Below are 15,810 nucleotides of genomic sequence, written 5' to 3'. Positions count from 1 at the left end.
TCTCCAGCAGCACCGACGCTATTTCTAAGCTGTCCTTGCCCCCAGTTTCATTTTATTCTTCGTCTCATCCGACGCCTCAACAAGAAACTTTGTCTCTTTCTTTCAGATGTAAAGGAACGCAAGCTCCAACAACTCATCGACACCAACACCCATCCAGGACCCTGCACCCCTGCCCATCCCTCTGTCTTCCAATCCCAGCCCTGGCCGTGTATTCACCATACCCTCTGACCTTCCCTCTCTGATGCTGAATGTTCAGTGCTCAGCAAAGGACTCAGTTTCATACCCTTACGCCCTCATCTCAATGAATTTCGGGCTCGGCACGATGCTGAACTCGTCTTCTGCCACCTTCGTCTCTGTGCTCACTTCTTTGGGCAGGAGTCCTCTCCCCGTTCAACGGATCCTTTTACCCGCCTCCAATATTCTCCCTCCACCTGGACCCCTCCCTCTGGATTTTTACCTGCTCTTGATCTTTTCATTGAGAACTGTCGGCTTGACATCAGTCATCTCAATTTCTCTGCTCCTCTCGCCCACTCTAAGCTGTTTCTTTCTGAACTTGCCACATTCTGTTCTCTCAGGTCCAACCCTGACTTTGTCATCAAACCTGCTGACAAGGGTGGTGCTGTTGTTGTCTGGCGCACTGACCTCTACCTCGCAGAGGCTGAGCGTCAACTCGCAAACACTTCCTCCTACCTCCCCCTGGACCATGACCCCACCACTGAACATCAAGCCATTGTTTCCAGGACTGTCACTGACCTCATCTCCTCTGGAGATCTTCCCTCCACAGCTTCCAACCTCATAGTCTCCCAACCTCAGACGGCCCGCTTCTACCTCCTACCCAAAATCCACAAACAGGACTGTCACGGCAGACCGATCATGTAAGCCTGTTTCTGCCCCACAGAACTCATTTCTTGCTATCTTGACTCCATTCTCTCTCCCCTTGTCCAGGCCCTTCCCACCTACATCGGCAATTCCTCTCACGCCCTACATCATATCAACAATTTCCAGTTCCCTGGCCCCAACCGCCTCCTCTTCACCATGGACGTCCAATCCCTCTACACCTCCAACCCCCACCAGGATGATCTGAGGGCTCTCCGCTAATTCCTCGAACAGAGGCCCGAACAATCCCCATCCACCACTACTCTCCTCCGTCTGGCTGAACTTGTTCTCACTGAACAATTTCTCCTTAAACTTGTCTCACTTCCTTCAAATAAAAGGTGTGGCTATGGGCACCCGCATGGGCCCCAGTTATGCCAGTCTTTTTATGGGGTATGTGGAACATTCCTTGTTCCAGTCCTACTCAGGCCCCCTCCCACAACTCTTTCTCTGGTACATCGATGATTACTTCGGTGCTGCTTCATGCTCTTGTCTGGATCTGGTAAAATTTATTAATTTTGCTTCCAATTTCCACCTCTCCATCATTTTCACGTGGTCCATCTCTGACACTTCCCTTCCCTTCCTTGACCTCTCAGTCTCAATTTCCGGTGATAGACTGTCCACCAATATTCATTATAAGCCTACCAACTCACACAGCTACCTCGACTACAGCTCCTCACACCCCGCTTCCTGTAAGGACTCCATCCCATTCTCTCAGTTCCTTCGCCTCTGTCGCATCTGTTCTGATGATGCCACTTTCCAAAACAGTTCCTCTGACATGTCTTCCTTCTTCCTTAACTGAGGTTTTCCACCCACAGTGGTTGACAAGGCCCTCAACTGTGTCCGGCGCATCCGCCCTCACACCTTCCTCTCCCTCCCAGAACCTTGTCCTCGCTTATCACCCCACCAGCCTCAGTGTTCAAAGGATCATCCTCCGCCATTTCCACCAACTCCAGCATGATGCCACCACCAAACACATCTTCCCTTCACCCCCCCCACCGGTGGCTTTCCGCAGGGATCGTTCCCTCTGGGACACCCTGGTTCACTCCTCCATCATTCCCTACACCTCAACTCCCTCCCACAGCACCTTCCCATGCAACCGCAGAAGGTGCAACACCTGCCCCTTTACTACCCCCTCCTCACCATCCACGGGCCCAAACACTCCTTTCAAGTGAAGCAGCATTTCACTTGCACTTCGCTCAATTTAGTTTTGTTTTAGTTTTAAAACAAAATGTTTTAGTTGACGGGCAATATGGTTGGCGCAGGCTTGGAGGGCCGAAGGGCCTGTTCCTGTGCTGTACTTTTCTTTGTTCTTTGTTCTTAGTCTATTGCATTCGCTGCTCCCAATGCGGTCTCCTCTACATTGGAGAGACCAAACGCAGACTGGGTGACCGCTTTGCAGAACACCTTCGATCTGTCCGCAAGCATGACCCAGACCTCCCTGTCGCTTGCCATTTCAACACTCCACCCTGCTTTCATGTCCGTCCTTGGCCTGCTGCAATGTTCCAGTGAAGCTCAACGCAAACTGGAGGAACAGCACCTTATCTTCCGACTAGGAACTTTACAGTCTTCTGGACTTAATATTGAGTTCACCAATTTCAGATCATGAACTCTCGCTTCCATCCCTACCCCCTTTCTGATCCCCCCTTTTCCAATAATTTATAATTTTTTTATAACTATATTTTTTTCTTTTCCCTCCTATTTTTAAATTTATTTCGATCTATTGTTTCATCTCCACCTTTTAGCCCATTTCAATCCCTTCCCCCCACCCCACCTGCACTAGGGCCATCTGCCACTAGTTTGTCCTGCTTGCTTCCCTTAATGTCCCCACTAGCACATTCTTTAGATAATATCACCACCGTCAACACCGCTTTGTCCTTTTGTCTATGACATCTTTGGCGATCTCTTCTTGGCTTCCACCTATCACTGGCCCCCTGTTGAGCTCTCCTGTCCCACCCCCTTCTACCAGCTTATATTTCATCTCATTTCTATATGTCTTAGTTCTGATGAAGGGTCATACGGACTCGAAACGTCAACTGTATCCCTTTCCTCAGATGCTGTCAGACCTGCTGTGTTTTTCCAGGTATTTTTGTTTTTGTTCTAGATTTCCAGCATCCGCAGTATTTTGCTTTTATTTCACTATATTGGTCCCTGGGATGAGAGAGTTTTCATATGATGAGAGGCTGAGTAAATTAGGTCTATTTTCTCTGAAATTTAGAAAAATGAGAGGCGATCTGATTGAAACATACAAGATTCTGAAGGGGCTCGATAGGGTCGACGCTGAGAGATTGTTTTTGCTGATTGAGGAATTTAAAACATGAGGGCACAGTCTCAGGACAAGGGGATGATCATTTAGGACTGAAATAAGGGGAAATTACATTCCTCAAAGGGTTGTGAATCTTTGGAATTCTCTGCCCCAAAGGGTTGTGCATGCTCCATCATTGAATGTATTGAAGGCTAGGATAGACAAATTTTTGATCTGTCAGGGAATTAAGGGATACGGGGAATGGGCAGGGAAGTGGAATGGAAACCCAAGGTCAGCTATGATTGTATTGAGCAGGCTCGAAGTGTTACCTGGTCTACTCCTGCTCCAATTTCTTGTGTCCTTGTGACCTAGTGTTAAAGACAGAACACCAGAAGATAACAAAGTGACCCACTGATTACCTTTCAAATTCTCTGCTGCACGTACAAAATGGTAAATAAAGTGAAAAGCGAGTGAGGAGAGCAAAAAAGGACAAACCCATTAACATGTGCAAATGTTTTTATTCAGATGGTTGACTTGCAAAATTAGCAAAAGTTTTAAAATAAATACAATAAATATATTTTAAAAAACGTTGAAGACAAAGTGCATAAAGTAGTGCAAAGTTCTGTTCAAAGTTGTTAACTCTACACGTGACTTTAATATTAATAGCCTGTGTTATAAGTGCAGTCCTAAACCGGGAGAAAATTTAATCTGGAATCCTGTTCGTGAAGGTTTTGTTCCTTGTCCTTGGATACTTTGTTCTTCCACAACCTATATGAACAGGGAGGTAACATCTGGTTAATGACCACGTTCTCTTTGTTGACCTATTGTTGAAAGAATGCACACAACATGGAACTGTTGATACATCTTAGTTCAACTTCCTACTAGATGACTGAAGAAACCATGCAACAATTGGTTGTTAAAAAGGCACGAGGGATCCTGGGCTTTATTAATAGAGGCGGAGTACAAAAGCAAGGAAGTTATGCTAAACATTTAAAAATCCTTGGTTAGGCCTTAGCTGGAGTATTGTGTCCAGTTCTGGGTCACATTTTTAAGAAGGATGTCAAAGCCTTTGAGAGGTTGAAGAGGAGATTTACTAGAATAGTACCATGGTTGAGGTACTTCAGTTAGGTGAGAAGACTAGAGAAATTGGGATTGTTCACCTGAGGGCAGGGATGGTGAAGGAGAGATTTAATGTTTAAAATTAAAAGCGGTATCGATGGAGTTAATAAGGAGAAGCTGTTTCCACTGGCAGGAAGGATGGTAACCAGAGAACACAGATTTAAAATCATTGACAAAAGAACCAGAAGGGATCGATAAATGATGTTTTTGCACAACAAGTTGCTATGACCTGGAATGCACTGCCTGAAAAGGTGGTGGAAACTGATTCAATAGCAATTTTCAAAAGGGAATTGAAGAAAGACTTGAAGGGAAAAATATGTGCTATAGGGAAAGAGCAAGGGACGTATGATAATTAAAGACATCTTTCAAAGAGCTGGCACAGGCATGATGGGCTGAGCGGCTTTCTTTTGTGCTGTACTTTTTTTCTCGCCGGAGCCCTTGCTAAGGTGTGATGTTTATCTCAATGTGTAGGATTGCTGGAACTGCCCAAGTCAGACAGCTGATGTCTCTGGGATATTGTCTACAATCATTAAAACACTCACTTGCTCTCTCTACTGACAGCCTGTCATAGCTAAAGTTGTTATTTTGCTAAAATAAGATAGTGAGCAATTTAGAGAATCCCGTGTCAGATGTTCATAAACACCTCACACCACTGAGCCTTGCCGCTGAAGCAAAAGTAGCAGACATTTTAACTTCTTTTTCCACAATATAAAGAATATTGTTAAGAATATTAGTGACTGGATTAGGCAATCGCATTGGCTCAGCAATTAAATGTACTGCATGGTCTGTTAGTATGAGCAGTTGCTCAGTGGTACCCCTGGGTCAGAAAGTTGTGGCTTCAAGTCCCATTTCAGAGACCGGAACACAAAATTTAGGTTGACACTCCCATGTAGTTCTGAGGGAATGCTGCATTGCTGGAGGTGCCATCTTTCAGGTGAGACATTAAATTGAGGACTCACCTATCACCCGCCCTGCTCCACCTCAGCTGTGTGTAAAGGATCCCACAGCACTATTATATCTCCACAGTGTCTTGGACAACATTTGGTCCTTAATCAACACCTGAGAACAGATTATCTGATCACATTATGATCTGTTGGAACTTGCTGTGCACAAATTGGCTGCTGCTTTTCCTACATTCCCTGCATTTCAAAACAACTTCATTGACTGTAAAGTGGTTTGCAATGCCCTGAGGTTGTGACAGTTGCTATATAAATACGAGCCTTTTCCTTGTTGAGAATGAACCACATACCAGGATTGTCCTGTGTTCAATCCCCAACCTGTGCTGAACTGGTTCATCTTACCTAGGGAATTCATAAGGGATTTGCAGGGAAGCATTAAAGTCTCAGGTCAAAGGACAGGAGGGAAAGGGGGTGCAGATGGAATGTCACCCAATATATTTTCTCTTGACTGGCATCTAGCGTCACTGGCTGGGCTGCGGGTACGTGTGACTATCAAGAAAAGGGAGGGTCAGAAGCAGCTATGATCCCTTCATGGTTAAATAGCTTGGCAATGTGCATTGTCTCAACTCCCAAACAAAACAGTGGCCATTTTAGGTAAGGTACACATGAATACCTCATGGATGAGTCTGAGCTTTCAGGAGAGGAGAAAAATAGGGAAATATGTAAAAAAATATCCAATAAAAACCTGGCTGCCATTCATGAGAAAATAGGAACAGAAAGTGGGGTTATGTTATAGTTTAGGAAAAAAGTGAAATTCCAGCCATAATCCAGAATACTGGGTCTCAGTGTGAAGTATAGCCACGGGAATGAGTACAGAATAATCTGTATATTCGCACCCAATTGTCAACGGACCATTATATGGAGTGTGTCTCACACAACAGATCAAAATCTTCCCCTTCCCGATTCAGGATCATCATTTTTCCCCCCTCCTGATTCACGATCACAATATCCCCCCTTCCCAATTCAAGATCGCAATTTCCCCCTTTCCCAATCAGGATCACAATTTCCTCCCTTCTTGATTCAGAATCACAATCTCCCACCCACCCCGCCTTTCCAATTTAAAGAAAGGACCTTCACAAGCTCATGAAGTCCCAAAGTATTTTACAGCTACTGAAGTACTTTTGAAGTTTAGTCACAGTTGCAGGGAAACGCGGTTGCCAATTTGCTCACATGAAGTTCCCACAGCCAACAATTGAATAAATGACCAGATTTCTACTTAGTCAGGGTGGCTCAGGGATAAATTTTTAGGATCACAATCTCATACCTTTCTGCATTAGGATCATGTTTAATCAGTGGGTATATTGAAATTTACAGATTCTCAGAACACTCAAGATTATGTCAACCGTTAATGCAAGAGTCAGTTCACAACATAAATCACCACTCCAGTACTTACCGAATTACTTCAATGAACGAGCACTGGCGTAGACTTGCTGCTAGCTTTTCTGCTCCAGCTGCTGTGATATTGTTTCCTTCCAAACTGGAATAAAGGCGGGAAAATGTTATGTTATTCAGAACAATGCTCCTATCGAAATGGCAACAAAATACACATGTACCCCCTAAACCAGAAAACCTTTTGCAAGGGTAACTCACGAAGACCCTCTGTTGATTTCCAAAGTTTGCTCAGAACTTGGAATGTAATTGGCCAACAAAGAGCCTAAAATCTTTTCATGGCAGTCAAATGTGTTCACATTGGGCTGGCTCTTATTTGAAAACAGCAGCAAGGGGGTCAACATTACATTGAGGATTTGCTCAAGCATTCAAAGACTTCACAGCCAAAATGTTGGAGTTATGATGCGCCTCATAATTTTACAAATCAACAAGAATATTTCTTTACAATATCTCAAAGAGCTAACATTCAGATATACACTTTATGAAGTCCTTGTATATTCTGGTTACAAGTGCGAGCTGCAGTAATACATTGGTGTATTAAGGTTGGTTATTTTCGCTCTCGGAGTAATGCAGGTTCAAGAGTTGTAACTATTAGCTGCTTTAGATCCCAAAGGTTCAAATGGGTCAGGGAATAGTGGATTCATTCTGTTCGTGGTCCTGTTGGCTGTGGCCAATGTCTTTGCTTCCCATGGAAGTCCTATTGTTGACTTACTCCTCTCACCTCCACATATGTTCACCGGCGTTATTATCCAAGGACCTGATTTTTCTATTTGGATATTTAACTTGTTCACAGATTGCCACAGAAGGCAGACAGGGTCCTGGATGCCTTGCAATGCTGCATGAACCCTCTATGCTTGATGTGGACCAGAACCTTCCTGAAGGACTCTATGGGCTGGTCTGTTTTTCTCCTGTCAGGTGTAAATGAGAACTATCAGGAGCACTAACCTCAAGTAGATTCAGAGCCTGACACGAGAAGGCAATGCCAAGCTGGATCAGCTCCTCCATGAGACTATATTATGCCTTTCTAACAGTTAGTGGACAAATTTCTCTTATCAAGCATGACCAATATAGCTACCTCCAGAACCCAGTTCAACCTAGCCAATACTTTTGGAAATCTTCCCCCACCCCGATTGCGTCACAAGAAACTACTCCACCCGGTGATACAAAGCACACAGTCAACCTGAAAAGTTACTGGTAACAAGACCAAGTCTTAATAGAACACAAATGGCAAGAGGTGTAGGCCCAGAAACCTCGCATCAAATTGTGTAAGGGTTAAGTCAGAATCATACACTGATGGGAATATGGGTCAACACAAGGACCCTGACCGGCCTTTGAACTCCACAGGACTTGAGCCAAAATCTCTGGGTCAACGCACTGGACAGCAAAGCCAGTCCTTTCTCCCATGCATTCTTGCAGCATGTGCAGCAATTGGTACTCACTGGAAGAAAGAGTAATCTCTTTGACTGAGTTGGAGTATAGTCCTCATCACAAGAGGGTTTACTAGTTTTATACTTGGCCATTTTTCTGATGCCATTTCCAATAGCAGCAATATGAATCCTGAAGATAATATGAGGAATGAGAGGTTTAAATATGAGGAAAGTTGAGAGAAACATATGTTGAAGCTCTCTTTTCTATTGGTACAAAGAGGGCTAGGAGAATGTCCAATAGAGGTGTTAAAAATGAGACGTTTTGGTGACGTAAGTGGGGAAAAGCTTTGTCTGCTGTTCAGTAAGTCAGTAACTAAAAGGTATAAATTTATGATCACTAACAAAGGAACAATGTGAAAGGTTAGGCGTTAAACACGGTGTATATGACATGGAATACATCCCGCTGTACAGGAATAGTGGTAAAATCTATGAAAGCTTCTCAAAGAGAAGTGGATAAATATTTGAAATTTTTAATGAGTTTAAAATTCATGATAACTTCTAAAAGAGAAGTGGATAAATATTTGAACATTTTGAATGAGTTGGCCTCTCCACTAAAATAGCAGAGAGGGGAACTTCAGGCAAACTCACTGAGAGTTTGTCCCCTTGTTCCCATGCTGTAAATTGGAGATTAAAGCTACTTGCTCTTTTTTTTTTTTACACAAAAAATTCCGTAATTCACAAAATAAACAAGCCTTCATTATCCAAAAAGAATATCAAATTTGAATTTAAGCTTTTGTTCTACTGTGCATTTTGCATCATATTTGACTCCAAGCTGAGCTTACAACCACCTTCCCTAAGACGGCCTATTTCCACCTCCGTAACATCAGCCAACTCTACCCTCTCTCAGCTCTTCTGCTGCTGAAACCCTCAGCCCAGCCTTGGTTACCTAGTCCAACACATTCCCTCCCACACAACTACCCTCCATAAACTTCATAAATTTTGCTTCCCATGGGCGGGTGCATGCCCGACCAAATCGGGCGTAAAATAACGCGCAATGCCGTCAGGCGAGCGTCCCGGCATCGTGCCCTCGCACGATATTTTGGCAGGCAGGCTTGCGCGAGAGTCCCCAGCGTGCCTGCCAACAATTAAGAGGCCTATTAAGGCTATAAAAGTATTAGTTAACAGCGATTTTTCACTGCCTGTCTAACCTTACAGTTGGCAGACGGGCAAATCAGCCAAGTGGCCTTTGCATTTTTCAGGAGACCTCGTCCACAGGCAGGATGAGGTTTCCATAATTAAATTTTTTTTTAATTAAAAACGTTTGGGCAGAATTTTTATAATGCTTATGTTTAGGTGAGTAAGTCCAAAGTGTGGACATTTTTTTCCTGCATTTCGTAACCTTTGTTTTTGTTTTTAAAATTCTTCAGCTCCCTGAGGCAGCTGTCTGCCTTCAGGAAATTTTCATAGCACACTTCCCCGCGCCCGCGCTGACTTCAGTGCTCGCCCTCTTCCCACCCCCACCCAGCAGCGCAGAGCTTCTCAGCGCGGGTTTCACACTGGCTGATGGTTAATTGGTTAGCCAGCGTGGGCCGAATGCGGGCAGCGGCCCATTTCCTGGCCGCTCCCGGCCCGCCCACTGTCCCTGCCCAACGACCCGAAAATCCTGCCCCAGGTCATTGAAAACTCTGCTGCCCATATCTCAATTCACACCAAGTCCTGTTCAACTATCACCCCTGTGCTTGCTGATCTATACTGCCTCCAATTTTAAAATTTCATCCTTGTTTTCAAATCCTTCCATGGCCTGGCCTGGCGCCTGCCTATCTCAGCCCTCTAACCCTCTGAGATATCTGTGCTTCTCTAATTTTGGCCTCTTGAGCATCCCTAGTTTTAACTGCTCTGCCATTGATGACCAGACCTATAGTTGCCTAGGCTCTAAATTCCAGAACATTTCCCTCTGCCCCACCACCCAACCCCCACTGCCCCATAACCTCTCTTTCTCTTTCCCTCACTTTCCTCCTCAACATACTCTTTAAAACCTCCCCTTTGACCAAGCTTTTTGTCATCTGCCCTAATATCAGCTTATGTGCCTTGGTGTCATGCTTTGTTTTATAATAATTCTGTGAAGTGCCTTGGATGTTTCATTATGTTAAAGGTGCTACATAAATACAAGTTGTTGTTGTATATTACATAGCCCTCTGAGGTTTCCACTAAGCTTAAAGTTAACCCAGCTCCAGGGGTTGATATAAAGGAAACTTAGAGATCCAACGAAAATGAATTTGCCTCCATTGATAAGGGTGGTGAAGGTAGAACACAAATCACCTTGCAGCATTCAGCTTAGAGTATGTATGGGTATTTTAAATTTATTCCAAATCTTAAGCCTGTTGAAAAGCTGCAGATATATCTAGATGGTATAAACCACTATGTAGCAGGCTGTAGATTAATAGGTTCGATTACACTGGGAAATGCAGATAGAATGATATCTAGCTTTCAATGAGATGGCCAAAGTGTGGAATTTTATTTATATAATGGGACTAACACAATAATAGAGTATTAAGGATAACCCTACCTGGTTGGAGTTAGGGTAAAGTTCCCAACCCTCCTGCTTTGGGCAGGAATCTACTGGAATGGACAATTGGGGACGGATTTTGCAGTGCTGTTTCAAGACCACACCAAGTTGGGAATTAGAAACAATGGCCGCTGAGCGATCAAGGCAGAAGTCCCGCTTCCATTCCTGTCTCTGGCTATTTTCAGTGGAGTGGGAAAGGGGCAGGAACCCCACAGGCTGCCGTTTAGATGTTGCTGTCACCATTCTGGAAGTAAGCATTTCAGAACTTCTGCAATTTTCAACGAGGTGGCCATGTTTTGGAAGCCTTTCTAAATCACACCTGCAGAGTGGAGGCATGAGCCATGGACTGGAGGTGGGAAGAGTCTAAAAAATGAGTAAATATGGTGTTGCCTCCTTTACAGTTCACCATGAAATGCTGTAGCTTGAGTTATATTTGTGTTTACCAAAATGAGTGATGACAGTGCTGTGGCTGGAAAAGGATAAGTGACCATTAAAAGAATGTTGTTTCCCTGTTGTTACCTCTGACAACTGGCAAGCTGTCAAGTGCAAGAACATCACCGTAAAAGTGAAAAAGTCTTCAGATGTATTAGCTTGATTATCCACTGGATAAAGTGCTATTCTGCATAGTACAATATTGAAAGGCTAGCCCAGTATGAGATCCAGAGCTCAATGTTTAAATTCTCACAATGGCTTTATATTTCACTGTTTGAAAGTTTGACAGATTTTATTTTTATCCGTTCACGGGATGTGGGCTTCGCTGGCTGGGCCAACACTTATTGCTCATCCCTAGTTGCCCTTGAGAAGGTGGTGGTGAGCTCGCTTCTTGAACAGCTGCAGTCCATGTGGTGTAGGTACACCCACAGGGCTGTTAGGAAGGGAGCTCCAGGATTTTGACCCAGCAACAGTGAAAGAATGGTGATATATTTCCAAGTCAGGATGGTGAGTGACTTGGAGGGGAACCTCCAGGTGGTGGTGGTCCCATATATCTGCTGCCCTTGTCCTTCTTGGTGGTAGTCGTCGTGGGTTTGGAAGGTGATGTCTATGGAGCCTTGGTGAATTCCTGCAGTGCATCTTGTAGATGGTACACACTGCTGCTACTCTGCGTTGGTGGCGGAGGGAGTGAATGTTTGTGGATGTGATGCCCATCAAGTGGACTGCTTTGTCCTGGATGGTGTCAAGCTTCTTTAGTGTTGTGGGAGCTGCACTCATCCAGGCAAGTGGGGAGTATTCCATCACATTCCTGATTTGTGGTTTGTAGGTGGTGGACAGGCTTTGGTAAGTTACTCGTCATACGATTCCTAACCTCTGACCTGCTCTTGTAGCCACAGTGTTTATATGGCTAGTCCAGTTCAGTTTCTGGTCAATGGTAACCCCCAGGATGTTGATAGTGGGGGATTCAGTGATGGTAATGCCATTGAACATCAAGGGGCAATGGTTAGATTCTCTCTTGTTGGAGATGGTCATTGCCTGACACTTATGTGGTGCGAATATTACTTGCCATTTGTCAGCCTAAGCCTGGATTATGTCCAGGTCTTGCGGCATTGGATATGGACTGCTTCAGTATCTGAGGAGTCATGAATGGTGCTGAACATTGTTCAATCATCAGCGAATATCCCCACTTCTGACCTTATGATGGAAGGAAGGTCATTGATGAAGTAGCTGAAGATGGTTAGGCCTAGGACACTACCCTGAGGAACTCCTGCGGTGATGCCCTGGAGCTGAGATGACTGACCTCTAACAACCACAGCCATCTTCCTTTGTGCTAGGTATGACTCCAACTAGCGGAGAGTTTTCCCCCCGATTCCCATAGACTCCAGTTTTGCTAGATATATGAGCTTTCATCCATTTTTTGCAGAATAGCTGAACCATCTGTTTGCCTGCTTCAAAGCTTTGACAGAATCTAAAAGATTTTACCTGCCTACAAAGGTACTTATGGATTTTGTGCTGCAGAGTTTGTTTACACAGCTGTTCTGGGGAACACGAGTTTGTTTATTTTGACAGATTTATGAGCTTCTGAAGAAGATAATGGTTTTTAAGTCTCTCAAAGTGTTTGCTTATTTTGGAAGTTTTATGAACTTTGCAATGACTTCCAAATGTTATTAGAGAGTTTGTGAGTTCTATTTATAAGATGGATAATGGTTGAGTGGGTTAGGGAGGGATTAGGGGTCAGGCAGGCTGGAAGGGGTGAAGGTGGTGAGGGGGTGAAAGAGGGATTGGGGGGGGTCAAAGGGAGTGAAGGTGAAGCATGTGAAGGGGTGGGTGGTGAGGGGGTAAGGTGATGATGTAAGGGGGTGAAGTGGTGAGAGGAATAAGGGGTTAAGGGCTTTTAAAAATTCATTCATGGGATGTGGGAGTTGATGGCTAGGCAAGCAGGGGTTAGAGAGAACCAGGGAAAGGGAGGGCTAGGGTATTGCAAACTGGAGGAGGAGAGAAACACAAATTGGAGTGGGAGACTGAGAAACCAACAAACTGGAGGAAGGGAGAGCCCCTGTCGGCCTGTTTTGTGTGCTGTGGTATATTGTGTTTTATTATGGGAGTCAGCTTTGCTGCTTCTCTTGAAGGATTGAACCTCAGCTTCCTTAACCTGGGCTTCAATGGTGGGATGTGAGAATCAGTTAATAAATTAAGTTTTATTTATTATTTTTGTAACTTGCTGTGTGTGATTGTTTGAAAGCTTTCACTGGCACTTACACATATCAATGATGTTATTTGGTGAGTCAGGAGTCAAATTGCAGAAACATCACAGGAGTATTTTTTTTTAAATTAATTCATTACTTATCCTTAAAAAAACATTCTATTCTTTTGAGCTCTTTGATTTATAAAGTATATTTATTCATCTCACTGCATGGGATGGATGAGAAGCTAAAGTAAATATCACGTTAAAGTACAAGACAGTAAGATAATAGAAAAAATATATAAATATAACAAAGATAAGTGCAAGGGGGTTATTTGGTTGATTAGGTGTGGCAAGTGGGGCCAAAGTCGTGTGCTAGATTACCCCCAAATAGATGTTTTTTGAGAATGCTTGATGTGAGAAGTATTTCCACATCATAGACACAATGTTAGTGAAATAATTAACAGTTTTCTCTGTGGTTATCCCTCCCAAACACTTGTTTGTATCCATGCATCCAGTACAGAATGAAAGGCTTGTTCAGTGCTGGGGAGTAGCAATCATGGTCAAACAGCAGTCTTGACTGTAAATATATTGGAGTTTTAAGTATATGGGATTAGCTATAGGGTTTGCTGTGATGCACTCTGTGCCTGTGAACTTTGGGCACAATAAAGAACCAATAGGAGGAGGGGGAAAAGTCAACAGTGAATCATAGAGAAATCAGTGAATCATCCCCTTCAGGTCCTTGCTTAAACAGCACCATCTACAGGATCATGCTGAAAATTGTACCAGTCTTGTTTATCTGAGGTAGTCACACGTACATGTCACTGCAAATAATGCCACCAACTAAAGTGTATAGATACAGCCATAAGCTTCTTGTTGACAAATGCACGAAAGGCATTAATGTTCGTCACTACATCTGCTAACAAAAATTAAAAATAAAACAACATTCATTTACATCACACCAACTACATAAGCAGTACCAACCATGTTTTTTTCCCACACATGTTTTTAGTATAATGGGGTTGTGTGAGATCTATTAATTTATCTAGTAAACTGGCTGAACCTTATATCCAGCAGAGGAATTGCTCATCCTCTAAAGATACATATACAGCAGCCAAATAAATAGTAGATGATTATGTCCCAAGTCCTGCATATTATTATTAGGTACTACACAATGTGCCATTGTTGTTGTTAAGACATTTTTGGTGGAATACCTCGCATCAGTTCAGCACCCGGTTCAGTGTTGTACTCACTCTAGTTTCTTTAAACTCCGCATTCTCGGTAGGGCATCAGCCAGCCTCACTGCACTCTCATCACTGATATTATTCCACGATAAGCTGTAAAGAAGTATAGGGAAAAGTGGGCACATTTAGAAATTTTCAAGGATATTTTCCTTCAGGATCTCAGACATCAGGCTGTAGGATATATGGCATCATAAACCTGTGACTTGCTGCTGAAAGTGGTAAAACCCAGAACCCCGAGTAACTCAGGTAGAAAGGCTCATGGTTCAGCATCTGATGTTTTAACATCATTCACCCCATTATGTTGCTGTAATATGCTGTTGTTCCACATGAATAAAGTGGGGCCGAATCGACAGCACTGCCCTACTCTTCTGCAAATAGTGCCAGGGGATCTTTTAGGTCCATCTGAGGTTCCAGGCCCCTGCTTTCAAGCACAGTATAAGGACTAAGCCTCAGCCTTGGACATGGCACTTAGAGTCTATACCTTTTAACCTTCTGGATGAGGTACTATCTGCCGAATACCCCTAAAAATAATCTTTTGTAGGTAAAGTTTACTTTGTGGTTGCTGGGATGGTCAAGAAATTAACTGCACATGTCCCTAAAACCAATCCCTAGGCCAAATAGTGGACACATGTCTGTAAGACCACTCACCATAAGAGGAATGAGAAAAGTGTGCCTGCATTATATAATCTGGGTGACTGCAATTGCTGCTGCCATCTCAGCCACAGTTGGCAGCTTGGCACTAGGCCTGCGTTGGCACTGGAGAAATGTGCAGCGGAACAGGATGAATTATCCACATGAACATCTTGCAGGGGGTTGGGGTTTGGTGGGGTGGGGGGGGGGTGGCTGGTGGGTGGTCATTGTCTGACTTCACGTGGTTGCTGACAGCCTTACCCACACACGCTGGAAATTCACACAGAGCGCTTCATAATTTCTGGCATGCATTACCAGTGACAGCAAGAAGTCGGGAAATAAACCAACAGGCCGACATTTCTTTTTAAAGACACTGCCCAACCATTAATCAAAGTCATCAGAGTGAGTGAAGCGTGTTTTACAGAAATTAATCCAACAAGGGTCAACTTAGGTCACAAATTTGCCTACTTCACACTGCTGTATAACCAGGGTACACTTCATTGCTGCACAGTAAGGTAAACACTTTAACTGGATAAGTTAGCTGTTGCTCCAATACATTTAAATCCAGACAGAGAGAGGCAGAGCACGAGAGAGAGAGTTTCAGCATTTGAACAACACTTTAATAGTTCAGCCTAAATGGAATAAAAAGTCTTGCATTTCTGTACAGTCAGTCATCGGGGGAGGGAGAAGGAGGAAGGAAAATTGAATCTTTCTGCGATTAACTTGACATTTGTTCATGTGTCTCAAAATGACAGCCAGCTCGATGTCATTGACTAAAACTGTGGCAACTCAGTTAAGCTGAAG

General features: G+C 43.8%; 1 protein-coding gene across 5 annotated transcripts in view; it reads right to left on the bottom strand.

Annotated features, from left to right (window-relative positions):
• Positions 1–3,616: 3,616 nt before the first annotated feature.
• The window catches only part of nlrc5 (NLR family, CARD domain containing 5), a 191,041-nt gene continuing 178,847 nt past the window's right edge, over positions 3,617–15,810 (bottom strand). For all 5 annotated transcript variants that reach the window (XM_078544136.1, XM_078544137.1, XM_078544138.1 and 2 more), the window contains 3 exons: positions 14,386–14,469; positions 6,590–6,673; positions 3,617–3,886 (listed from right to left, as the gene is read on the bottom strand). In XM_078544136.1, coding sequence (XP_078400262.1) covers positions 3,805–3,886; positions 6,590–6,673; positions 14,386–14,469 — 250 coding nt within the window. In that variant the 3' untranslated portion in view covers positions 3,617–3,804. The remainder of the gene's footprint in view (positions 3,887–6,589; positions 6,674–14,385; positions 14,470–15,810) is intronic.

Source organism: Cetorhinus maximus, chromosome 6 (genome assembly GCF_964194155.1).
Source record: "Cetorhinus maximus chromosome 6, sCetMax3.hap1.1, whole genome shotgun sequence".
NCBI lineage: Eukaryota > Metazoa > Chordata > Chondrichthyes > Lamniformes > Cetorhinidae > Cetorhinus > Cetorhinus maximus.
Note: the sequence above shows the minus strand (reverse complement) of the source record. Positions and strands in the feature narration are given on the sequence as shown.